The 27868-nt window shown below is 40.3% G+C and overlaps 1 protein-coding gene and 1 long non-coding RNA gene across 3 annotated transcripts in view; one reads left to right on the top strand and one right to left on the bottom strand.

Moving 5' to 3' along the window:
- LOC108289412 (quinone oxidoreductase-like protein 2) lies at positions 1-27868 on the top strand. The gene is made up of 10 exons (XM_017508841.2): positions 1-127; positions 221-329; positions 1376-1472; positions 2711-2769; positions 3305-3370; positions 4155-4264; positions 5123-5204; positions 9245-9426; positions 12604-12832; positions 26319-27868. The coding sequence occupies exons 1-10, from the start codon at positions 78-80 to the stop codon at positions 26385-26387; spliced, it is 1053 nt and encodes a 350-aa protein (XP_017364330.1). The 5' UTR covers positions 1-77; the 3' UTR covers positions 26388-27868.
- Positions 9420-27868, bottom strand: part of LOC119468253 — a 47176-nt gene continuing 28727 nt past the window's right edge. The window contains exons 2-3 of one of the 2 annotated variants that reach the window (XR_005196909.1): positions 18404-18470; positions 9420-9554 (exon numbers count right to left, since the gene is read on the bottom strand). This is a non-coding gene — a long non-coding RNA (uncharacterized LOC119468253). Of the gene's footprint in view, positions 9555-18148; positions 18323-18403; positions 18471-27868 lie in introns of those variants that run through there. The other variant, XR_005196910.1, reaches the window with a different exon arrangement.

Below are 27868 nucleotides of genomic sequence, written 5' to 3'. Positions count from 1 at the left end.
GCGGGGCGGCGCTGTCCGGCCCTTCCGGCCGCGCTCTGGCCACGCCCCCTCGCCCCTCGCGCGGTCCGGTCCTCGGCATGGTGGCGGTTCTCTGCAGGCGGTGCCTCCCTCGGGCGTGGCTCTGCAGGTGCAACTCCGGCTCCTCCCTAAGCCCCGCAAGCAGTCCCGGGGTGCCCTAGCGGGGCTGCCCCAGTGACCCGGCCCTCGTTCTGTGTTGCAGGAGAGCCGGGCAGGGCTGCGGCCGGCACTACCGCGCCGCGATTTGCGCAGTGTTGAAGAAGCCCCTGACCATTGAAGAGGTGGCCCCCCGCTCCGTCGGGCCTCAAGAGGTAGGGGGCTGGCTTATCCCCTTCTGCCCTCCCCTTCTCCCCGCTACCACACACTCCCCTCAGCCTGCCTTCTTGAATCAAGTTCCCAGTTCCGAAGCGAGAGGGCGACCGAGAGACTGGAGGGCAACTGCGTCCTGGGCTAGGAGGTTGAATCCCTTTCCAAGGTCCAAAGTGCCAAAGGAAGATTGTTTCCCCAAAACACGCCTATAGGCCTCTTTCTCAGTGCTCAGAGCTGTTGCCTTAGAAACAGAGAATTCTGATTTGCACACGACTTTGTATGTGCAAGTTACTGGTTTAACACAGGTACATGGACCTCATCCTTTGCTTCGTTCCACGTTTTAAGTGCCGGCATCCAATTATTTGGCGTCTGCCTCCCCCAAACCAGCCCGGTGACCCCCGTGTTTCCATGTGAACATATGCCTCTGGTGTACTGCAGAGATTTGGGATTGGATTCGTTTAGGGATATGGGCAGCTGTTCCACTGAAATGTGGACGTCACTTTGGTCCTGCCTGTTGACCTCTCTGGTGACACAGTGCCATCTGGTGAGGAGATGAGAACCTCAGACAGCGTCAAGCAGGCAGTGGGCCTCAGTGCTGGAGACCCCCAGGGAGAGGGAGAAAGGCGGCCATAGCCCTGAAGTGTCACCGGCGTGGAGCCTATGAGCTAACATGGCTAACACGGATTATTTGGATGAGCACATGATGGCAGCCTGTCTGCTTCCTGGGTTCACATGCTGAACGACATTCATCCTCGAATCATCCCTAAATCTAGGTGGAGTGGCTTGAGAACACAGGTGTGCCCCATGTATTGTACTGGAGTTTTAATATATGTATCTTCATTATTATCTGGTTAATGTCTGTTTTCTCTGCTATACTTTAGCTTCATGAAGACACAAACCTTGCCCATTTTGCCTCATGAGCGTATCCCAGCTCTTACTTCAGAACCTGGCATATCGTTGTCATTCAGTAACTATTTTGGTATAATTGAATGAACGTTGTCTCCATGGATGTGTAGTTTTCTGCTTTGCTGCTCTATTTCCTTTGCAGGTCAGAGTTGATATCCATTTCTGTGGCGTTAACTTTGCTGATATTTTGGTCTGCCGAGGTCAATATCAGGAAAAGCCCCATCTTCCCTTCACACCGGGTATGGGGATACCAAGAGACTGCTTGAGAAAAAAAAGATACAGCGTTTTCAGAACCATACCCTTGGTCTCAGGCAGTGCTCTGTTAGTGTTTGCCTGCCATCAGTGATGGTTCAGTTGGATGTGTCCATCTCACTGTGAATTAGGGTCACTGGATTGTGAGCCTCATGAGGGCAGATTCTACACCTGTCTTGCTCAACATTGTATCCCCCAGCTTAGCATTGTACGTGGCTCTTAGTGGGTGCTAATAAATACTCTAAATACGAATAAATGAACAAATGAATTTTCACCAAAATTCTGTTCACTAAAATTATCATTGGCCCTAGTCATTCCCTTTCTTTGCTTGATATTGCCCCAGTTTTGTTTCTTCACTGAAGGATCACAGACATTGGTTTGACGCTAAAACCTGCAGCCTCACAGACACATTCCCAATAAAGCCTAATGCCAAAGGATAAGAGAGAAGAAAAGATTGTGGGTTTCTTGGCAGCCAAGTGACTGATTTTTGTTGTTGAAATTTATTTAAAGGGCTATAAGTACAGCTTAGCAAGTATATAGCACATGTATGTTTTATACAGATATATACTATTAAAGATACAGTGATTGTAAAATAGTTACCGTGTTTTGGTCTCAGGGTGTTTGGTTGTGTCTCAGCAGTTGGAACCATCTCCTTCTGTTTGTATTTGCTGAAATGCTGGTTGCAGGGGAAGATGTCATACTCAATTGAGCTATTCCTCTGGCAGCTCAAGTAGGAACCATGGTCGTTAATTCAGAAATTTCGGAAGTGAAAGAGGAAAGGGCAGAAAGCACCACTTCATCCAGTTGAGTCAAATACTGTCTGAATAAACGCAATTCATGTCCTTGAGGGCCCTGTAGTCAGCAGAAGAGACTTGAAAGCCGGTAAATACGATGATCGTTGTCATTGGGTGCTATAGGAGGTAAGGTCCCAGTGATTAGGGTTAGAAGTACCTGTGTACCTGTAATTCTCTGTGGTTTTGCACATTCTTGAAATTTTCATTTGTGTCATGGTAAGATTGGGACTGCTATAGCTTCCCAGGTTGTGATCATGAAATCTTATGTTTGTATAACACCCTTACCTCTCTACCCGCATATGGAGAGGAGGAGGGGCACCTGAACTCTCTCAGCTCCAGAACCTAATGGATTGGCCTGTCAATCAGTGTTTTCTCATCTCCATGGTGTTGTACTTTACAGATAACCTAATCTTTAAACAATATGTTTTTAGGACTCGAGTTTTCTGGGACAGTATTGGAGACAGGCACAGATGTCAGCACAGTTAAAGAGGTAAATTAGTTGAAGTCTAGGGAATCAATATATATGTAGCTATGAAAAATGTGCTAACTTCATTTGTAGCCAAAGGGCCTTGCTTCTACTGGTTTTTGCCTGCAGACACCAAAGGGAAACCTAAATAAAAAGGCAAGAAACAAATTCTGAATTGGGTAAAATAAGTCACTGGAAATTCCTGGCTGCCTTAAACTTTTTATTATGAATAAAAGGCAACACCTCGGTCGTTAACCGAGAGGACTGAGAATTTGAGCCTCTTGTGAAATGAAGACTGGGCTTCTAATTCAAATCAACCTTTCCCTTACTCTATCTCATCGTCTCAAATGTTCTCACTCAAATTGGTTTGGCAACCTGGTAGTGGTATTGAGACAATCCTTATTTTATTTACTAAACATTAACCCTGAATAGATAATTAAGACCAACCTGTGTCTTATGGAGTCAGAGATGTGGATTTTTTTTTGTTTTTGATTAATTCAGCAAAAGGGAATGCAAGGTCATGTATTTGCACATATCCTTAATGGTATTTTTCCTTTAGGGAGATAGAGTTATTGGCATGAGAAACTTTAATTGTATGGCTGAAGAATGCATCATTGATCAGAAGGTATCCGTACCGCTCAAGATTAATGCTTGGAAATTTTTTTCTCCTTTGTTTTCTTTAATTTCCACCTATCCCTCATTCCCGTCTCCCCCTCTCCTTCTTTTTCTTTGTATTTATTTGGTCATGTCTTGTTTCTCAGCTAAGCACTTCATTTTTTCAAATGTTAAACTCCTCTTCATTAACATGACAACACTTTGCAGAGCTTTGTTTGTGTTGAGTGTTTGAATGAAGAACAGCATTTTGCTTTCTGAGTCCCTGAGCTGGCTGTTCATTTGGACTAGGTAGTTTTAGTAGAAAAACTGGTTTTGGGCATTGAGCTGGATGTAATGGTCTTCTCCCCACACAAAGCTTATGAAAGAGACACCCTGGGAATGGAGCCAGCCAGGGTAGTCTAGTATGGTTGTGCAGGGTGTGAATGGTGCCCCCTGGCGATGAACAGTACACAGTTGTTCTCCCTACCCCCTGCCCCACCGCCCTCTGCCATCTTTATTAAGGGAAAACTGACACATCATACCATTCATCCATCACAGTAGAGTGATCTGTGTTCCTTTTTCTACCTGTTGGCTCCTTCCTGAGCCAGATGCCAGCCTTGGGGTTTTGAAGTCTGATGCCTTCGAGTCGTGAACTCTGCCACAGCTTGCTTAGTCTTGACTTCTACTGGGCTTGGTTATGGGCAAGTGTTTCCCTTTGCAAATCAGTCACCGAATCAAATCCTAATATTTACTGAGCAACCTTTATGACTAGGTACATATGCTTCATCCACAAGTCACTGTTATCTCTTTTATAGAACCTGTGGCAGATCCCAGAAAAGATCTCCCTACAAGAAGCTGCTGTCCTCCCTATATCCTATGGTACTGCGATTTTTGCCCTCGAGCATCGGGCCCATACACAGCCTGGGTAAGGACTGTGTAGATGACACCAGGCTAGAAAATACCCTTCTCTTGATATCAGAAGTGTCCAGCAAGGCCTTGCCCCACCTCTTCCCTTTTGGCAGAGGAAAGGCCAAAGGGAGGTAGCCACTTGAGATTGGGGTTTTATGACTGTGAGGACATCTCTCTGTTTGAGAGGAAATGATAGACCGTGAACTTGGCCAGTGTGAATTCGGAGAAATACCTCTCTTAAACGTGACCACTCTGGAGATCATCTCATAAAAAAGCATTAAAGTGTAGAGAGTTGGTTTATTCAAACCCATTTTACTTTGAGTTTAATAGAGGCCCGTGGTATTTGTTTCTGTGAGGCCTTGTTGAGTGTGTTAGGTAGGATATTTCAGAAGAAAAGGTGTTGACGTTTAACTCTTTACCTGGAGCATACATATTGCTTCTTGATGTTTTCAGAGAGCTGACGCTCAGAATTGCTTCAGAGAGGTGGGTTTGGTTGAGCAGTGGCCATTACGTGGTCATCACCTTCTAACATTGGGCAGTATCTAATATGAGAAGGATTTTAAAATAGAATTTCTGGAGAATAAATTGGAATGGTAGCTCAAAGAAAGGGTTGCCACTGATATGAGGGATAGGCTACCTAGAGAGATTTAGGAATTTTTTTCCTGGGAAGTCTTCAAATCTGAACCAAATTAGCATGAATCTAGAAGTCACATCCATAAACCTACAGAGTGGAGAACAGGTGTATATGAAGGTTTGAATGAAATGATCTCTAACATTCTTGCTTTAAAATGTTGTTTCTAAAATGTTTGTGAAATCATATTACTGGTTGACTTTTGAAGGTTTCTGAAGTAACGTTTGTCTTTCTCTGGCACAGAGAAGTTGTTTTAGTGACAGCAGCAGCTGGAACAACAGGCCTTGCAGTGATAGATGTGGCAACAAATGTTCTTCAGGCCAAGGTATTTGTATGTTAGAGTCTCCATTTAAAAAAAATCCTAACTCCAGTTTTCAAACATATATTTATTACAACAATATATTCATTCATTGGTTAAAAATCATGTGCAAGGCACTGGGGATATAAAGTAACCCAGAGCAGGGTCTTGCCATCTATTTTCTTACAGACTAGGGAGGGGGCCTAGAAGCAAATCACTCATCCTTCCAGTTACTAGAACCTGGCAAGGTCTGACCCACTTCATGCCTTCTGCACATGCTATTTTCTCTACCTCTAATGCTCAGAGTTGTCGTTCAGATTTAAACTCAAACGTCACTTTTTCAGAGAAGTATCCTCTGTCTCTCAGTCTAGGTGAGTCCCCTTTCCCTTCTCTGTATGTATAATTTTATAGCACCGTCTACTTCTCTTTCATAATACAGAGCTCAGGGTGTGGTTACTTGTCTCGTTATTGTGTTATTGTCTCCCTCTTACTGGACTGTAATCCCCATGAAGGCAGTGACAGTGTCTCTTTGGTTCATCCCTGTAGTCCTGCACCTAGCATGGTACCTAGAACACAGTAGGCCCTCAAGAACTATTTCTTAAATGAATGAATGAATGAATGAATGATGGAAAAAGACTTAGGTCTCTTCAGACGCATCTTCCTGAAGCTGTGAGTGTTGGAAAAGGGGGACTTCTTGGAGAAGGTAGACATTTAAACTGACTTTTAAAGAATGGGTTGTGATAAGTAAGAAGGGAAGTGAAGGCCTTTTTTAGTGGTGGGAGGGCTTATTAGAAGACAGAGAACTAGGAACTAGCATGGCACATTCAGAGAATTGCAAATAGCATCTCTGGAGCCAAGGACCTGGGGTGAAATGGTGGGAGGGGACTCTAGAGAGGAGGGCAGAGATAAGGTCATGAGGGGCCTTGTGTGGGGCTGAAGAATTTGAACATTTATTGGAAGCTATTGGGAGCATTTGAGGATTTAAAGTAGGGAAGTGAAATGATGTTTTTGCATTTGGAAAAGTTCACTCCAGTAGCCATGGGGATGAGGGATAGGGGAAAGGTCAAGTATAGTCTGGAAGCAATAGGACAGGCTCTTGGAGCAATCCAAGCCGGGATTAGGATAGGATACCTGAACCAACGCATGGAAGCAATGCATTGAGAGATACTGACGTGGAAAAAAATAGATAATTTGGTACCTGGAGAGCATCCTGCTCTAGTCAAAAGAACAAGGCCTTTAAAGTTAGCTTGACATAGGTTCAAATTCCAGCTCTGCCTCCAGCTTAATATCGTCAGCTTTCTCCCTTGTAAATGAATGCTTTCTCCATGGATTTGTTGTGGGAATATTGAGATTACACGTGCAATGCCTATTAGAGGGCGGGGCATGTCAGTAAGAATCACTTTAAAAAGAATCCTGTTATTATTAGACATTGAGTGGGAAGGAGCAAACTAAGTTAACTTGTGGAGTTGCCATCTATTGAGATTGAGAACACGGGCAGGAAGAGTGAGTTGGGTTTTGGCCGTGTTGAATGTGAGGTTCCTGTGGAGCATGCAGTTGGATATCCAGAGGGCAGCTAGGTATATATAGGTTTGGAGATAACTGAATTGGTCTGGAACTCCTTTAAGGGACATCTCTCCTTTCTCATATTAAGTTACGTTCGGGAGGACATGTGAGTTCTGAAAGTAATCATAGATACCAGGAAGCTCCTCAAGTGATATGAACACATTTCATGTTAAAAGGATGAGCTTTTAGCTCCTGTTTGGGGAAGAAACTGTAATTGGCTTTATTGTCTAGAGCTATTGGTTATTTAACATTTCTAGGAAGATAAAATTGTACAAATTGTTTTAAATTGTTATAAATAGTAGAGAGAAAAGCTCACTTTAATTAATATGTTAAAATTAATCTACACTGTATTTCTGTATTTCCTTTAACAGCAATAATGGTTTTAAACAAAAGGAAACAAAAATATAAATGTTACCATGCCACCTATGTAGAACAGGTCATTTTGATTACACCTCGAGTCTACAGCATTTCATATTGCTTCCAAAGTGCCTCCACAGCAATTATCTTACCCTTGATCCTCAAAAGCCCCTGGGAAATGGGTAGTATAAGTGTTTATTATCCCTATTTCACAAGTCAAGAAAGCGAGGCACCAAGAGAGAAAATGGTTCACTGCAGGTCTCATGGAGACCCCGTGAGAATCTTGGGATTCAGTTCAGGTGCCTGACCCTAGAGCAGTGTCTGCCCACTGTGGCACTGTGTGCTAATAGACCTCAGTGAACTGCAGCTATTTCAGGGTTCCACCAGGGAGCATTTGAGGGAAGCATTCAGTTTCAAATAGCTATGGGTCAGTTTGGAATCTTTCAAGGGCACCAGTGTTCTTGGAGTATTCCATTGCAAATTCACCTTGAGACTAAAGTGCTTGGGCTGGTGGGTGCTGCCCCATCATGAGGCACGTCTAGGCAAGACTTGAGTGTTTGCAGCTTTTCTGAAGACTTCCAAACCCCAGACTTCCCCACAGTATGGCCCACCAGCATCTATGCCATCCGTGTCAGCCTTAGGTATGGTTTTCTCCTAGGCTGATGGAGTAGAAAAGCATGGGCTTTGGAGTAACGCAGCAGTGGGCTTGAATAGTTGTTCTAACACCTGCTACCTGGACGACCCTGGTTGATTGCCCAACCTCTCTGAGTCTGTGTCTCTGAAGAATGGTAGTAATTATACTTCCTTCATAATGTTCTTATGAGATTCAAATAGAATAAATGATTGCACGTGTGTAACAATGGCTTCAATTTATCTAACACTTTGTTTTCAAGTGCTTTATATACAGTGTACCATTTAATTATTTTTCTTTTTTTTCTCTTGAGCTTGTGCCTGGAGATAGTTTTTAAAATGTCTTACTTTACTGATGAGGTAACTGAAACCTTGAGAAGCTGGCAAACAGAATGGAAGTTAAATGCATGGACTCTGGAGACAAATTACCTGGGTTTGGGCTCCAGCTCTGTCTCCCATTTTTTTTTTTTTTTTTTTCTGAGACAGAGTTTTGCTCTTGTTACTCAGGCTGGAGTGCAATGGCGCGATCTCGGCTCACCGCAACTCCACCTCCTGGGTTCAGGCAATTCTCCTGCCTCAGCCTCCCGAGTAGCTGGGATTACAGGCGTGCGCCACCATGCCTGGCTAATTTTTGTATTTTTAGTAGAGACGGGGTTTCACTATGTTGACCAGGATGGTCTCAATCTCTTGACTCGTGATCTACCCACCTTGGCCTCCTGAAGTGCCGGGATTATAGGCATGGGTCACCGCGCCCAGCCCGTATCCCATTTTTTGTCACCTTCCTTGGGTAACAAGTTACTTAACTTCTTTTGCCTCAGTTTCTTCATCTACAAAACAAGGATAATGATACTGTATATTTCATTGGGCTATTATAATTAAATGAGTTATTCATATATGTAAGACATTTAGAATAGTAATTGGCAAATAGTAACAAAATGCATTAGTTCTTACTAAGTAATTTGCCTAGGGTAACGTAATTAGTGAGTGGCAAAGCCAGGATTTGGACTAAGGTCTCTCTAACCTCAAGATTTTTCTATTGAATCATGTTTTACCCTCTAGGAAGTCATTCCTTACCCTCTAGATCTAGATTGGGTGCCTTTTGTTTACATTTCTGGACCCGTCTGTACTTTCCCCATCACTCTGCTGTATCTTGCTTTCTTAGCTCTAAAGGACCCATCTTGTGTCCTTACTGCTTGTTTCATAGTAGGTGCTCAATAAATGGTGGTTTTCATTTGCATTTGAGAAGACTTTCTGAGTGTCTCTCAAACCACCTTCTAGTTACCCCGTTAGGGTTCCAGGATTTCTAGAAATGTGGACCTCATGGCCAGTAGGGCATGGAGGGGCCAGTAGGATGATCTGTGTGTTGGGCTCGACGTGTGTGCTCAAGGCCAACGCCAGGGCAGCAAAGTCACAATGATTTCGTTGAGCAGCATGGCTTGGCTGGAGTTGGGGTAGGTGGGGTGCCACTTTCTTGGGACACATTCTGGATAATCAGATACCTTGTGTTCTTGATGCAGGTAATAGCTGCTGCTGGAAGTGATGAAAAGTGCAAGCTGGTGCTGCAGAGGGGTGCGCAGTCCAGTGTGAACTACAGTCAGGGCAGCCTGAAGGATGCAGTGAGGAAGCTGGTGGGCAAGGGCGGGGTGAATGTGGCCATCGACATGGTGGGAGGAGACGTCTTCCTGGAGGCTCTCCGCAGGTGTGTGGGGTGGTCTGCCCAGGAGCTCGAGCTGAAACCTTTCCTGATCTCTGCCTTCCTTCTGGCCTTGCTTCTCTCTCATCTTTGCTGTTCACTTCTCCTGTAGGCATCAGCATCAACGAGAACAGCTGAGTGGGTGGGTGAAAAGGAATAGAAGCAGAGAAAATCAGGAAATGCTTATATATAGCAAAAACAAAATACCCAGCTGGAAAATATCCAAAAAATGACTGCAGACTCTCTAGTTGGCAATGCCAAATGCTTTAGAAATTATGTATGTGTTAAATTCAGCTATGCCAGCTCCCACTAACTACTTTATATCCATGTCTGTGGGCAATTCTCGCAGAGGGTATTATTCAGATATTAGAATTACTGGGACAGCAATTCCCCTTTTCCCATTTCACTGTGGACCAAGGTACGGGCTCTTCTCATCTTACTGCTTTCTAAAGCAACCAGCAGTGTAGATACTTCCTTGACTTGTTTTATTTAAAAAATATAACTGGAGATTTAGTAGGAGTGTTGTATCACACCAGTTCTTATTCTGTTTTCAACCAAGGATTCTGGAGTAGACTCTGATAGCATTGGTTTCATTTCTCATGTCATCCTGGCAAGCATAATTTTGTAGTTTATCTCAGTTTCAAGTAGGAGCAGCAGAAGCAGAGAGAGCAGCCGACCCACAAAAGGGATCCAGTTGGTTCTCTAGCTCCTGAGCTGAATGGCAGGCAGTCTATATGTTTGTTCATCACTGCACCATGCCTGGTGCTGTGCTTAGAGAAAAAGCAAAGTGATTGTGTAGTCCAAGTGGAATGCCAGGAGAGAGAGCTGGTAAAACTCTCCCATCTCTTGCCTTCCTCCTTGCCTTCTGGATAATTGTGTTTTAGCAATAGCTTCTCATTTCCCTTCTAAAGAAGAAAAGCAAAAAGCAAAAACCAAACAAATATACACGTATTTTATATCAAAGATGTTTGCAAAAGTTGTTTCTGTAACTCACTGCTTAGCAATGGTACTGTAGGGGACTTTTCATACTGGGCTGCAGAATACTTTTGAATTTCTGTAGATTATTTAAAATTCTCCAAAGAGGCACATGCATTAAAGGAATCCTAAATCCTAAAGTAAGTCTTTGTATAAAGCAAATGGTTCTTCCCTCATTAAAGCGTATTCTTCTTATTTCTGCTTCTTAAGTTCATAATCTTCAAACTGAGTTACCTCAATGCAACCTATGGAGTGACATTTGTCTATATGTCCAATTTTCTTCCACAAAGTGGTTGAGGTAGTTGAATAGATAGCCTTGATTTTTTTTTTTTTGGGGGGGGGACAGTATCTCACTCTGTTGCACAGGCTGGAGCATAATGGTATAGTGGTGCAGTGAGGGCTCCGTGGCTCACTGCAGCCTTGACCTCCTGGGCTCAAGCAGTCTTCCTGCCTTAGCCTCTCAAGTAGCTGGGTGTGTTAGTCTGTTCTTACACTGCTAATAAAGACATACCTGAGACTGGGTAATTTATATATATATATATATATATAAAGGTTTAATTGACTCACAGTTCAGCATGACTGGGGAGGCCTCAGGAAACTTATAGTCATGGTGGAAGGGGAAGCAAACATGTCTTCCTTCACATGGCAGCAGCAAAGGGAAGTGCTGGGGAGAAGCCCCTTATAAAAACATCAGATCCTTTGAGAACCCACTCACTATCGCAAGAACAGCATAAGGGTAACTGTCCCCCTGATTAAGTTACCTCCCACTAGGTCCCTCCTATGACACATGGGGATTATGGGAACTACAATTCAAAATGAGATTTGGATGGGGACACAGCCAAACCATATCACTGGGACTACAGGCATATGCCACCATGCCTGGCTAATATTTTTATACATTGTAGAGACAAGGTCTCACTAGGTTGCCCAGCCCGGTCTTGACCTCCTGGGCTCAAGTGATCCTTTTGCCTTGGCCTCCAAAGGTGCTTAGATTATAGGCTTGAGCCACTGCACCTCGTTCAACAGCCTTTATTCTAAAGTGGGCCCCCTTATAAAATTGGCTAGTTCCTTTGGCTCCCTAATCCCTTGCTTATGGCGTATATATATATATATATATTTTTTTTTGCTGAGAAGCCCAAAATAATAAAGGATGGTTCACTCCTGCCAATTTGCAAGGTCAAGAGGAGTTCCCAGCTGTGGATTTAATACATGTTGTTTTTTTTTTTTTTAAATGGTGGTAAAACATGCCATAATCTAATATTTATCATTTTAATGATTTATAAGTGTGCAATTCACCAGCATTAAATACAGTCATAATGTTGCATAATCATCCCCCAAAAAAACTCTGTACTTGTTAAACATTAATTGCCTCTTTCCCCTTCCCAACCCCTGGTAACCTCTGCCCTTTCTTTCTCTGTGAAAATTAATGTACATTCCTTTTTTTTTTCATTCTCCTTTTTTTTTTATTATGGTAAAAAACAGATAACATAAAATTTGCCATCTTAACCATTTTCAAATGTACAGTTCAATAGTGTTAATTATATTCACATTGTTGTGTGACAGATCTCAAGAACTTTTTCATCTTGTAAACCTGAAACTATAGCCATTAAACCACATCTCTCCTTTCCTCCCTTTTCTTAGCCCTTGGTAACCACCATTGTACTTTCTGTTCCTACGAATTTAACTAATTTAGATACCTCCTGTTAAGTGGAATCATACAGTATTTATCTTTTTATGTTTGGCTTATTTCGCTTAGCATAATGTTCTCAAGGATCATCCATGTTATCGCATGTGACAGGATTTCTTTCCTTTTTAAGCCTGAATAATATTTCATTATATGTATATATCACATTTTGCTTATCAGTTATCTGTTGATGGACAATAGGTTGCTTCTACTTCTTGGCTATTGTGAATACTGCTGCTATGAATATGGGTATGCAAGTATCTCTTTGAGACCTTGCTTTCAATTGTTTTAGATATATATCAGAAGTGGAATTGCTAAACCTATTTTTAATTTTTTGAGGAAACTTCATACAGTTTTCTGTAGTAGTTGCACCATTTTATAATCCCACCAACAGTGCTCAAGGGCTTAAATTTCCCTCGCCAACATTTTTCACTTATTATTTTATGAGACTAGCCATCCTAATGGGTGTGAATGTATGTTGTTTTTTTTTTATAATTTCTTTTTCTTCTTCTCTGTCTCCTCAGCCTGGCATGGGAGGGCAGGATTGTGGTGGTGGGATTTGCTGGAGGAAACATCGCTTCTGTGCCAGCCAACCTTCTACTCCTGAAGAATGTCTCTGCCATGGGCCTGCTCTATGGTCAATACAAAGAAACAAAGTTTCCTGTCTTCTCCAAGAGCCTGTCTTCATTGCTTCAGTACTGCCAGCAAGGGCGCATACAACCATATGTCGGAATGGTTTTCAAGCTGGAGGAGGTGAGACGTACTTAAGGGATGTGATGCGGATGAGGCCAGGAAATACTTTGTGTCAAGCTGTTGGGTATAAATTTATCTCTGGATACTATAAATCCTCCTTTTACAAAATAAAAAGGTGAAAATGCAACACAAACTAGTGGAATTGCACAGGAGTCGGGGCCACAGGATTTTTCCTAGTCTTCTGGGTTGTATGGCAGTAGACTCAGGCCCAATGTGAATCTGAATCCCTGAAGGCCATGTGAAGCTGAAATTTGAGGGCTCTGTCCACATTCCTGCTCTCTCAAATAGGGGAAAGTTACGGTACTTTAGAAAATGATTTACACGTGTTGATATGAACTTTGAACTCTACAGCATACAAGTCTAAGAAAGTGCTTGGCATGACATTTGGTTTTAAAATATAGATGCTTTAAAGCACAACCAGATGATCTACGTTGGGGTTCTGTGAGAAGAACACTAAATCGTGCCTGGCATCATAAGACTGTAATTCATCCATTAGTCACTGTAGTTAATTTTGTTGGCTATTCACTCCCTTTTTTCTTTCCCCCCAATCTCATTAATGTGGCTTATACTTCCTCCGGAGTGTAACTGTAAGCATGCATATGCAATATAGTTGTAAATGTGAATCGCTTAGGCATTCACTGTGAAGACTTTATTATTTTTTTGACTTAATTTGTTTTAATGTTCAAAAAAACTGTCTTGGTAACTCCTGTCAGCCATAGATGGAGGTGATATTTTGTTCAAATGCAGATTAGTGGAGTCCAAGCTGTCGGTGCCAGACTTCGTGGCTAACCAGCCTTCCATGGTTGTTTCTTCCTGTGAGGAGACACATTCTTTTCAAACATGGCTTATTTTCTTTGTCTTTTTAGTATGTAAGTTAGGAAGATGGTGTTCAGTGGTAAAGAGAACCTAACTGTCTGGTGGAATACTGGTTGGATGCCAGTCACAGCTTTGTCCCTCCAGCTGTGTCATTTTGTGGAAGTCCCCTTGCTTTTCTGACTTCAGTTTCTGCCTCTCTAAAATTAAGTGTTATGAGTAGTTTTCAGACTGTGCTGCAGGAACCACAGCAGGGATGTGGGGCTGGGGGCAGCAGGTGTAGATGTGAGCGGCTTGTTCTCTGGGACACCATCGCTGCTGGAGTTTGAGTAGCTGTACATTTTAACTACTTTGTTCAAACTTTTAAGAAAAGGACTTGTGACTTAAAAAAATGAAAACCCCAAGTTCTGAGTCCCCTTCCATCCTGCGGCTTTTAGCATGTGACTTCTAACCGGATGTTTGCTTTACCTGAGGCTATACCCATTGATAAGGGATAAGGACAATCAGGTATACAGAAGTGGAAACAAGTGTTAGTTTGAACTGCCTCTTCTCCCTCAAGGTCTTTTAGGTGCTGTTTAGGCAGGAATGAAAGCCAGAGGTAGATTATGGTTTTAATTATCCCCGTTGAAGTTCTCTCTCCTCTGTAAACATGAATTGACTATGTAATTACTAACCACCTGTCAGCTTCCATTTGCCCTTCTCCTTTCCAGTGAGGGCTCAGCATGTGGGATTTATAGAGTTGTTCTCACTCTGCTGCCCTTGGTGTAATTGGGTGGCTCTTTAGGCCATGCTCCCTAACACATTTCAAGCATCTCATTCATACACCATCCATTTACCTTTTCTTCTTTTTCTGTTTCTTTCAATATGCAAACCATTTAGAGGATTAATAATAGGAATGACAGCTCATATACATTAGGCGCTTACTATGGGTCAAGAACTATGCTAAACACTTTACATGCATTATCTCCTTTAACCTTCACAACAACCCTTTGAGGTCTCAGCAACTCTATTACATTTTACAGATGAAAGAATCAGGACTTGTAGAGGCTAGGAGCCTTGCCCAGTGATAGGTAGGAAGTAAATCTAGTCTTGGACCATCTGATGCCAGAATCTGGGCTTCTTATGACTGTGTCAAACTCTCTCCTCAAACAAGCCAAGAAGTCACTTCTGAGAAGCCTTATTTTATAGAATGAAGTTTATCTATTTATCATAGAATTATCTGTGTGAAAGAACTATGTTGTAGTTAAAATAACCAGTACTCTTATATTTTCCTGAGCAGTACCAGAATTTATATATTTTGTTCTTTGTTCTTTTGAAAATGAAGATGGTTAAATGGATATATAATTAATTTCATTGAACTTTAAAGCCTGGGTAAGAAAAATATTAAATGAGCAAATTAGTAAACATGTAAATTGTTTAATACTGGAAAAGTTTTTTATCAGGACCTGTTTAGGTTTGGAAAATGACCACTGTACTGTATATAGAGAAAATACAAACTAAAAAGCACTAGTGAATCTGACTGGCTTGCATTTTCTCCTGAATATGTGTACTTGCAGATTGAACCTTGGTAGTTGATATTAATATGACCACAAACTTTGCACCGTAGATTTTTGAGTAGGCACAGGGTGTGAACTTCCGTAGGACTCTGCTTCTCCTTTATTTACTTGTGATTACTTGTCCAATGCCCGTCTTTCCCGTAGAGCATAAACTGTGTACAAGCAGGGTCATGTGCTGTCTGCACCTCGATATCTCCAGCTTCTGGCAGGCACTCACATATCTGCTGAATGACTGTGTATGAGTATGGGGCTCTGGGCTCAGACTAGCAAAGTTCAGATGCTGTGGGCAAATTACACATCTTTGTGCCTTAGTTTTCTCATCTGTAACAGGAGCAGCAATATACCCTGTCTCCTAGGGTGATTATGAGGATTAAATGAGATGATACATGTAAAAGCACATAATGATTGTAGTAACTTTTTAAAAGCATAAGATATTGCCATGTTAAAATATGGAGTTGAGCTTTTTCAGTTCCCCTCAACTGTAACATTTTTGCATTGATGTCTCAGAGGGAAAGATTTAAGACAGTCTTTAGATTTTGAATACTACTTAGAATTTATTATTTTCTGAAGGATTATATCCATGCTGTGGTGGGTGGATCATGAATTGGTCCTGTGATCTGTCCAGAGGAGGGCATTATTTAGATGTGCAGTGTCTGTTTTCTGTATGGAGCGGTCCCTGAACATGTCAGCTTGACATGGTGTTTAACCTCACAGATCTGAACTTGTTTATTATTTAGAAGTCAGGTGAGATCATCATATGAACAGATGGATAGAAATTGTTAATGGATAGAAATTGTTTGCTTGAAATTTTCTGTGTATCTGTGGCATATTCTTAAAAATGAAACTACTCTTTTAGTTTAGAAGGTCTATTAATTATAGCCCATTGTTCTAGACCCAGTTTGTGAAACTCTCCATATCTGCTGGCCCCACCTGCTCCAGGCCTTGGCCATTTACCACACTTTTCCAGTGATGACTCCTGTAGCTGATCCTGTGGTTTATACAGCCCAAATCACTATCCCTGGGATGCATCTCCTAACATCGTTAATGGCCTCGTGCTTTCCTGGGTTGGGAATTGATCCTAGAGGCAAGGGCTCCATTCTGCTTATGACAGAGGAACTTCTGCAGCTCTGGTGCAAAGGTTTGATCCAAATGGACCTGTTGAAGCCTCTGGCTTTCCCAGAAACTGTATGCAGGGGCTGGGCAATGCAGTCCAGAAGTATAGGTATTTCACTCCATTGATCAAGCTTTTCATTGGGAGGAATGAAAGGAGATAAATTGTTTGCTTTTTCTCCTCCCTGTTGACTGTTTCATATGGCTCCCGCTTCTTTTTTTTTTTTTTTTTTTTCAGACGGAATTTTGCTCTTGTTGCCCAGGCTGGAGTGCAGTGGCGTGACCTCGGTCACTGCAACCTCTGTGCACTGGGTTCAAGTGATTCTTCTGCCTCAGCCTACCAAGTAGCTGGGATTACAGGCACCTGCCACCACACGAGGCTAATTTTGTGTTTTTAGTAGAGATGGGGTTTCACCATGTTGGTCAGGCTGGTCTCGAACTCCTGACCTCAGGTGATCGACTCGCCTCGGCCTCCCAAAATGCTGGGACTATAGGCGTGAGCCACTGCACCCGGCATTTTTTTTTTTTCTTTCTTTCTTTTTTTTTTTTTTTTTTTTGTGAACAACCATTGCTACTATCTAGTGGCTTCTCTATAGATGTCCTGTGAGAATGACAGCTAACTACGTGTCCCCCTGAAGCTACAACCAATTCAAAATCAGTAACACAATGCACTGTAGTTTCTCCTTCTTTCATTGATTTGCTTCACTTTTTCCTTTACTCTTGCCTCTCTGGGATTGCAGCCCTTAGTGATGCATTAGGGCATAACTTTTGATTAGGTTCTATTTTCTATGGGCCAGGCTGATGCTCAACTTCAAAAATTTATTTATTTTTATGTTTAGTACCACATTGCCTGACTTTTTAAAAAAAGTTAAGTTTGTTGAGATATAATTTACATATAATAAAATTCACCCTTTTTAGATGTACAGTTCTCTGAGTTTTGACAAACCTGTAGAGCATATAGCTACCCCACCACAGTCAAGATATAAGAACATTTCCGTCACCCCCAAAAGTTCCCTTGTGTGCCTTGTAATTAGTCTCCTTTTCCTACTCCACAGCTACTGGTAGTCACTGACCTGTTTTCTTCCTGTATACTTTTTCTTTTCCGGAATGTCATGTAAATGAAATCAGCCTTTTGAGTTTGGTTTCTTTCTCTTTGTGTAATGCTTCTGAGGTGCACCATGTTGCTTCGTGTGTCAGTAATCCATTCCTTTTTATTGCTGAGTAGTATTTCATTGTATCGATGTACCACAGTTTTTAAATTTTTCATTCACCAGTATACAGACATTTGATTGTTTTCAGTTTTTGGTGATTATAAATTTATCTTCTATAAACATTCATGACAGGTGTAGATGTATGGTTTTATATATTTTAGGACTGAAATTTCTGGGCTATATGCTAGATGTATGTTTAACTTAAAACAATTTACACAGATGTTTAATTGGTTTTACTTTTCTCCTCATTCTCCAGTGTTGCCTAGATAACATCATGAAGAATGTTATGAGGCAAGGATTGAATTGTAGCTGCTTCTGAATGATAACGTTAAAATAAATCTGTGCAGAATTCTAAAAATAACAGATGTTGATGCCCCTTCAAAAGTGGGCACCTTCAATGATATCAGCAGCTCTTTATGCCCCAGTTATTCAGAAGCAATTCTGTTTCAGTTTCCATATCCTATGACTTTGAAGACAAGGCCACTGATACCACATTCCTACCAAAGCCCATATTACACAGGTTTTCTATTTCTTTTGCTGTATTCTGGATTAGAAACTGGTGCTCTGGCATACAAATGTGCCCAAAGTTGAGCTGTCTGGTTTAACATTTTGGGATTTTGCTTGTATTGGTTTGCTACTACATGTTTAGCTTTTAATAAATTGGCAAACTATTTTCCACAGTGCTTGTGCCATCTTGCATTCCCCATGTATGAGAGTTCCAGTTGCTGTGCATCTGCCAAAACTTAGTCTTGTCAGTTGTTTCCTTGAATGTTCACCATTTCATTAGATTTGTAGAGGATCTAAGATTTAGATAAACTTAGATCAATGATGTGATTAATGTAATTCACCTTAAGAACATACTGCTAGCCAAAAGTTTTTACCTTTTAAAAACAATCCCATTTCTGTAGGCTGGGGTTGAACCTCGTTAAAGCATAAGTCTCACAGGGCCTGTAAAACAATAGCACAATGAAGAAAACAGTATCTAGGTAACAACTAATATGATGAGTAGAACAGTACATAACACCTCAATGTTAACATCAAATGTAAATGGCCTAAACGCTCCACTTAAAAGATACAGAATGGCAGAATGGATAAAGAGCCACCAACCAAATATTTGCTATCTTCAAGAGACTCTCCTAACACGAAAGGATTCATGTAAATTCAAAATAAAGGGGTGGAGAAAGAGGTTCCACACAAATGGAAACCAAAAGCAGGCAGGAGTAGCTTTCTTATAGACAAAACAGACTTTAAAGCAGCAACAGTTTAAAAAAATTCAAAGAAGGACATTATGTAATGATGAAAGGATCAGTCCAACAATAAGTTGTTATAGTCCTGCATTTATATGCATCTAACACCAGAGCTTCCAGAGTTACAAAACAATTACTGCTAGACCTAAGAAATGAGATAGTAATATAATAATAGTAGGGGACTTCAATACTTCACTCATAGCAGTAGACAGATCGTCAAGACAGAAAGTCAATAGACTTAAACGATACCCTAGAACAAATAGACTTAACAGATATTTACAGAACATTGTACCCAACAGCTGTAGTACTCTACATTCTTCTCATCAGCACATGGAATATTCTCCAAGTTAGACCATATTATAGGTCACAAAACAAGTCTCAATAAATTTAAGAAAATCAAAATCATATCAAGTATCTTCTCAGACCACAGTGGAATAAAACTGGAAATCAACTTCAAAAGCAACCCTCAAAAACTGTATAAACACATGGAAATTAAATAATCTGCTCTTGAATGATTTTTTTGGTTAACAATGAAATCAAGAAGGAAATTAAAAATTCTTTGAAATGAATAATACTGACACAACTTATCAAAATCTCTGGGATACAGCAAAAGAAGTACTACGAGGAAAGTTCATAGCATTAAATGCCTACATCAAAAAGCATGAAAGAGCACAAATTGACAACCCAATGTTACATTCAAGGAACAGGAGAAACAAGAACAAACTAAACCCAAACCCAGAAGAAGAAAAGGAATAAGAAAGATCAGAGCAGAGCAAAATGAAATTGAAACAACAACAACAAAATACAAAAGATAAATGCAACAAAAGCTGGCTCTTTGAAAAGATTAAGTTGGTACACCATTAGCAAAATTACCCAAGGAAAGAGGAGAGAAAATCCAAATAAGCTCAATTAGAAATGAAACTGGAGATATTACAAATGATACTACAGAAATAACAAAAGATCATTCAAGGCTACTGTGAACACAAGTACAAACTAGAAAATCTAGAGGAAATGGATAAATTCCTAGAAACATACAACCCTACTAGATTGAATCAGGAAGAAACAGAAACCATGAACAGACCAGTAACAAGAAGAGAGATTGAATCAGTAATAAAAAAAAATTGCCAACAAAAAAAGGAGCCCAGGACCAGATAGATTCACAGCTGAATTCTGCCAGACATTCAAAGAAAGATTGGTACCAATCCCAGTGAAACCATTCCAAAAGATAGAGAAAGAGGAAATGATTCCTAAGTCATTCTATGAAGCCAGTATCACCCTAATACCCAAACCAAGAAAGGACATAACAAAAAAAGTAAACTACAGACCAATTTCCCTTGTGAATATAGAGCAAAAGTCCTTAACAAAATACTAGATAACCAAATCTAACAGCCCATCAAAACGATAGCACATCATGATCAAGTGGGTTTCATCCCAGGGATGCAGGGATGGTTTAACATATGCAAGTCAATAAATGTGGTACATCACATAAAAAGAATTAAAAACAAAAACTATATGATCATTTCAATAGATGCAGAAAAAGCATTTGATAAAATCCAGCATCGCTTTATGATAAAAACCTCAATAAAACAGACATAGAAGGGACTTACCTCAAATTAATAAAAGCCATTTGTGACAAACCCACTGTCAACATCATACTGAATGGGGAAAAGTTGAAAGTATTCCTGATGAGAACTGGCACAAGACAAGGATGCCCACTTTCAGCACTTCTATTTAACATAGTACAGGAAATCCTAGCCAGTGCAATCAGGCAAGAAAAAGAAATAAAGGATATCCAAAATGGAAAAGAGGAAGCCAAATGGCTGCCATTTGCTGATGACATGATTGTATACTTAGAAAACCCTTAAGACTCATCCAAAAAGCTCCTACATCTGAGAAACGAATTCAGTAAATTCTCAGGATACAAAATCATTGTACACAAATCAGTTGCGCTACTGTACACCAACAGTGACTAAGCTGAGAATCAAATCAAGAATTCAGTCCTTTTTATAATAGCCGCAAAAACAAAAACAAAAACAAAAACAAAACAAAACAAAAAAACTCCTCCAAAAACCCTAGGAATATACTTAACCAAGGAGGTGAAATACCTTTATGAAGAAAACTGCAAAACGCTGTTGAAAGAAATCATAGATGACACAAGCAAATCGAAACACATCCCATGCTCATGGATGGGAACAATCAATATTATGGAAATGACCTCCTGCCCAAAGCAATCTACAGATTCAATGCAATTCCCATCAAAATATCATCATTCTTCACATAACTAGAAAAAAATTCCTAAAATTCATATGGAACCAAAAAAATGCCCATATAGCCAAAGCAATGCTAAGCAAAAAGAACAAATCTGGAGGCATCACATTACCTGACTTCAAATTATACTACAAGGCCATAGTTGCCAAAACAGCATGCTACTGGTTTAAAAATAGGCACATAGACTAATGGAACAGAATAGAGAAACTAGAAATAAAGCCAAATTCTTACAGTCAACCAATCTTCAACAAATCATACAAAAACATGAATTAGGGAAAGGAGACCCCATTTAGTAAATGGTACTGGGAAAACTGGCAGGCCACATGTAGAAAAAACAAACTGGATCCCTATCTCTCATCTTATACAAAAATCAACTCAAGATGGATCAAAGACTTAAATCTAAGACCTGAAAAACTTCTGGAAGATAACATCAGAAAAACTCTTCTAGACATTGGCTTAAGCAAATAAATTGTGACTAAGACCCCACTGTCACCTTTCCATGTCCAGTTGCCACTTCTGTTGTAACTGTAGCTGCTTCTAAAAATAACCCAACTCTGTCCCTTTCTACCTGGTGGTCTCTGTCTGGGCTGGGAAAACAGACTGACTCTCAGTGGGGATGGATAAAAGGCTACATATTGGGTACCATGTATACTGCTGGGTGATCGGTACACTAAAGTCTCAGAAATCACCACTAAGTAACTTATCCATGAAACCAAAAACCACCTGTACTTCAAAAACTAATAGGAAAAACCCAGTCCCATTCATCTCAGATATATTCATTAATTCATGATTTATTTTATTCATCAAACATTCACTGTATGTCAGTCAATAAAAAGTAATATTTAGCCTTGCTCATAAAGAGTTTATTTTTTAGTTGGGAAGATCTCAAGGGAAGAGCCAGTTTCTAATGAATGCACATATCAATATGATATATTTAGAAAACTCTAAGTTACTTTGATTATTCCTGATTGAAGAACTAGTTAAAAATTCCAACAGCAGAACCTTTATATCCTAAAACAAAAGCAGTGTTCTTATCCTGCTCCAAATGCCAGCTTGCATTTCTCCAGAGACAAATTTAATTATGGCTTCATCCAACTGAAGGCAGAAAACCAGGGTGCTGGGAACAGCCTGTGTATCTATTATATCTAGGCATCAGTATTGTGCAGTCTTCCTCTCTGTAACACAGCCTGCAGAATCCAGGAGGAAAGTGTCCCTAGGCTATCTGAAGTAGCTATCCAAAGACTGGTCTAAAGCCATACGCTTTACTTTTCAGTTTCTCACTCAGATCCTTATTACCTTGATTAAACTTCCAGTCCTTAACACCACTGAGAGTCAGTCTGTTTTCCCAGCCCAGACAGAGACCACCAGGTAGAAAGGGACAGAGTTGGGTTATTTTTAGAAGCAGCTACAGTTACAACAGAAGTGGCAACTGGACATGGAAAGGTGACAGAATATCGGAAAAACAAGGTAAGATAATGGATGTTCAACATTTTGAAATGCTCAAGTCATGGAATGAGAAGATTGTGCTTTCCCCCAGTATTTTCTGTTATAGAAGTCACAGAAATATGTGACACATTCTAATAAAGATTCATATGCAATATGATTAAAATTAGCTTGAGCATTTGAGAGGACAGCTTTCTTTTTATGTTAACATTTATTTGCAGAAGATTCTTCATTCCCTTAGGATGCCAGCAAAAAAGTATCACTAGCTTTAATAATATTTATTTTCTCAAGTATTTTCTATTGTTGGGCTATGACACATCTCTGGGAACAAGTGACTTCTAACTGACAGAGAGAGTGATGCAGCTGTGAGTCACCTGGAAATGACTGACAAGTGGGATGAGTGTTTCAAACATCTGTCTTAGACCTCTTCCACCTCCTTGTCGAGAGTCTAAATTTGCTTAGATGGGAAAGGTCTCTATAAGGCACAGAGCTCTGAAAGATAGATGTTTTAGAAACCAGGGATTTCATACGGCAGAGGGATTGCCATGATTGATTTGTTCCTGTACTTATTTTATTTTTCGTATTTTTTTTTTTTTGGAGAATCTCAAATGGAAAGGGTTGATTAATCATAATCTTTATTTCAAAGCACATTTTCATTGTTGGATCATGGAAAGCTGATCTTTTGTTTTATGTCGGTAATTTTATGAATGTCTCTACTTACTTATTCCCTTTATCCTTGTTTCCCACTGCCTCTCCCTACTCTTTTTCCTTGCTTCTGAGCCAGTCTGTGATGAGTTTGACATGTATCTTTGGATTTACATTTCCTTGTAAAACAAATAGAGTTAATTTGTGTGTTAATTTCTTTTTAAGTTACATAAATGGTGTGAGGCACTAGACCTTGTTCTGTTTCATAAACTCTCTCAGCACTGTCTTTTTAAGATCCATCTGTGTTGCTGTTCCTGTATCCAGTTCATTGCTTCCCACTGCCACATCGTGCTGCATGACGTACATCCACCACAGTTTACAGATTCATTCTCTACTGATAAACGTTGAGGTTGATTTGATTCCCTAATCAAGCCATAATAGTACAGCAGTAAACAGCCTTATATGTGTAACCTTAGGGACTTGTGCAAAGGTCACTTTGGGGTTATTTTCCCAGGCGTAGATTGTTGGGTCATAGGATGTATGCATACTTAATTTGACTGCCAATTACTCTCTAGAATGACTTGACCAGTTTGTGCCTCTATTAGCAGCACGTGAGAATTCTTGACTATTTGCCACCCTGTTGATATGTCCAACATTCAGATTTTTGCCAAACTGATAAGGCGTAAAGTGGCACCTTACTCTTTTCATTTGAGTTTTCCTGATTTCTAATACATTTAAGCATCTCTTTATATATATTTGGTATCCATTCAGGTTTCCAGTGCTTTGAATTGCAATTTAAGCTGTTTGTGTAGTCTTGTATTTGGCTTCCTGTCTCTTTGGGTTTTGTTCTTGTTTATTTGAGAGGAGGTCTTGCACTGTGACCTAGGCTGGAGTGCAGTGATGCGATCATGGTTCACTGAAGCCTACCTCTGGGCCTCAAGCAATCCTCCCAAGTTCAAGTGACTTCCTGCCTCAGCCTCCTGAGTAGCTGGGACTACAGGCATGTGCCAGCATGCCCGGCTAATTAAAAAAATTTTTTTAATAGAGATGGGGTCTCCCTGTGATTCCCAGGCTGGCCTCCAACTCCTGGGCTCAAGTGATCCTCCCAACTTGGCCTCCCGAAATGCTGGGATGACAGGTATGAATCATCATGCCTGGCCTTCCTGTCTTTTTCTTACTAAGTTGCAAACGTTCCTTGTGTATTCTGAAACATTGATGTGCATACAAATTACCTGGGAATCTTGTTAAGATTCAGATTATGATTCAATGAGGATAGGATGGGACTCCAGATCACGCATTTCCAATAAGCTCCTAGGTGATGCAGAAGCCTGGGGTTCTTGAACCACCCTTTGAGTTGCAAAGCTCTAGATGTTAGTTTGAGACTTTGCAAAAGTCTTCTTTCACATTTGTCATGCTACTATCACTTTTGTCTAGATTTAATTGCTTTTTGTCTAGATTTAATTGCTTCACAGCTCTAAAAAAATCCCCTGCGCTCTACATAGTCATCCTTACCCCCAGCCCCTCAGTCCCTGGCAGCCACTGATCCTTTTACTTTCTCTACAGTTTTGCCTTTTCCTGAATTTATATGGTTGGATTCAGACTGCATGTAGCCTTTTCACACTGGCTTCTTTCACTTAGAAATATGCACTTAAGGTTCCTCCATGTCTTTTCTTGGCTTGGTGGATCATTTCTTCTTATCACAGGATGATGTTTCGTTGTATGGATGTACCACGGATTGTTTTTCCATTCACCTATTTAAGGACATGTTGGTTGTTTTCAAGTTTTGGCAATTGTCAATAAAGCAGCTATAAACACTTATGTGCAGGCTTTTGTGTGGACACAAGTTTTTGGATCATTTGGGTAAATACCTAGGAGTGAAATTGCTGGATTGTATTGTGAGGATGTGTTTAGTTCTGTAAGAAACTGCCAAATTGTTTTCCAAAGCGACTGTACCATTTTGTATTCCCTCTAGCAGCAAATGGGAGTTTCTATTGCCCCACATCCTCACCAGCATTTGCTGTTAGTATTTTGGATTTTAGCCATTCTGGCAGGTTTGTAGTGATGTCTCATTGTTGTTTTAATTTGCAGTTCCCTAGTGACATGCTGTTGGGCATCTTTTTATATGCTTATTTTCCATCTGTATATCTTCTTTGGTGACGTGTCTGTTCAGATCTTTTGCCTGCTTTTTATTGTTAAGTTTTAAGAATTATGTGTATATTTTAGATACAAGTCATTTATCAGATATGTGTTTTGCAGATATTTTTCTCTCTGACTGTGGCTTGTCTTTTTATTCTTTTAACAATGCCTTTTGCAGAGCATAAGTTTTTCACTTTAAGAAGACAACTTACCAATTTTTTTTTCATGGATTGTGCTTTTTTGGTGCTGTATCTAAAAACTCATTTCTAAACCAAGGAGACCTAGATTTTTCCCCATATTTTCTTCTGGAAGTTTTATAGTTTTGCATTTTACATTTAAGGTCTATGATCCAGTTTGAGGTGGTTTTTGTGAAGAGTATCAGGTCTGTATCTAGATTCATATTTTTGCATGTGGATATCCAGTTTTTCTGGCACCATTTGTTGAAAGACTGTTCTGTCTCCATTGAATTGCTTTGCTCTCTTGTCAAAGATCTGTTGACTATATTTGTATGGATCTATTTTTGGATTCTCTATTCTATTCCATTGATCTGTTTGTCTGTTCTTTCACCAATATGACAATGCCTTGATTACTGTAGCTGTTTTAGATATGTTTTGTAACCTTGTACTTCCTAAAAAAGATTCAAGATAGATTACAATTTCAGTTACATAGGAAACAGGACAATTTTAATAAAAAGACAAAAATTATTAAACATAAAAATATTGATTCTTCTGCCATTGGCTCCATTCTTTCAAAAGCTAGAAAACGAAGAGCTATTACGGTGGAGTATGGACAGGTCTAGGACTTTTTACCGTCTGGCGTGTATTTGACAACACTGAGAATTACGCATTTAGATAGAAATATTGAGCTTGGGTTATTCTTGAATGTTGTTTTCCTTTGCATTTGTGATAACTAGTTAGTATTGCATACTTAGTTATTTATAGTTCATTGGAGATACATCTTAATATGTTGGTTATTTTAATAACTGAACTAGCAACAACTGTTTGTTGAAATATCCATATATGCAAATCTGACTACATTCTTTTGCATTTTGTTTTAGGTCAATGATGCCTTCCTTCATGTGATACAGGGGAAATCCATGGGCAAGGTGCTTCTCGCTCTTAAATAAATCCTCACCTCAGCAGCAAAGTTAACATGTCCAGATCAAAACTCAACATCTTTCCCAGAAACCTGATTTCCCTTCTGTGTTTCCAAAGGTGTTACCACTTTCCTTACTAATCCAGGTTTAAAATCTTAGAGTTAGCTTTGATTCTGTTTACTAATTGCTCCTAATTAATATGGTTATATAATTTATTGTCCAAACTTGGATCTTTTTGAGAGTGAAAGGATGCCATTAGTCCTTACATCAGGAAAACATACCCCAGGCAAACCAGAAGGTATGGTCAGCCTACTTGATGCTTTATGAAATGCGTTATGAAATCACTATTGCCAAGTTCTGTCATTCCCATCTCTGAGATATCTCTCACATCCATATCCTCTTTTCCATTCTATTTATGCCTCATTTGCTGTCACCAGTGACCTTCTCACTGCTTTTCCTACCTTTAAACTACTCTCACCACTTCCATCCTTGTGATGCATTATTGCCATGGTGATCTTCCTGAAGCATAACTCTATGTCCCATTTCAAAAACCTACAGTGGCTCACCATTGCCTGATGGTGGAGTTCAGACTCTTTGAGCTAGCATTTCATTGTGACCATGACTTTTCCCTGCACCACTTTGCAGCCTTATGGCCCACAGTTCCACTGGGCCCGAAGTATGTACTGAATTTTCTGCCTCTCTTATTTTGCTCTGCTTGTGCAATTTTTTCTGCCCTCCATTTCTGTCAAACATAAACCTTCCTGACCTCTAACACCTACCCCTGTCATGTGCCTTTACCATCAGACAAGGGGTAATCTGTTCTCTTCCTCTTGTACCTTCCTGTAGCTTCTCCCCCAGGAGTTGTCACATTCGGCCTTGATTCATAAGGAACAACATGTGTAGTGGAATGAATACAGGCCTCCGAATCCAAGATGTAAGTTTAAATCCCAGCTTTGGAGGTGGTTACTTAAGGTCTCAGTGCCTTCATTTTTCTTCCTATATAAAGTGGCTATTACAATATTTACCTCGCAGAGTCATTGGGAGCTATACATGCAGTGATTGGGTAAAGCACCTGGCACACGGCAAGCAATTAGCAAATGCTGGTTACTTCTACTGTTTTCCCTTCCAGCTATTCAGGAGGCTGAGGCAGGAGAATCACTTGAGCCCAGGAGGCAGAGGTTACAGTGAGCCGAGATTGTGCCACTGCACCCCAGCCTGGGCAATAAGAGTGAAACTCTGTCTCATTAAAAAGAAAAAAAAAGAATTTTAGATAAGGGATCCTCAATGTGCAACATATGGAATGGCAGTTGCAAGCTGGGGAGGAGAGAATGGAGAGTTATTATTTAATGATACAATGTTTCCATTCAGGAAGATGGAAAGTTTTGGTGGTGTGTGGTGATTATGATTGTGCAGCAATGAGAAGGTACTTAACACTGCTTAGCTGTACACTTAAAAATGGTAAAAATGATAAATTTTATGTATGTCTTATAGCAATAAAAAATGTTAAAAAA

This window comes from Cebus imitator, unplaced genomic scaffold, assembly GCF_001604975.1.
Source record: "Cebus imitator isolate Cc_AM_T3 unplaced genomic scaffold, Cebus_imitator-1.0 Scaffold402, whole genome shotgun sequence".
Taxonomy (NCBI): domain Eukaryota; kingdom Metazoa; phylum Chordata; class Mammalia; order Primates; family Cebidae; genus Cebus; species Cebus imitator.
Note: the sequence above shows the minus strand (reverse complement) of the source record. Positions and strands in the feature narration are given on the sequence as shown.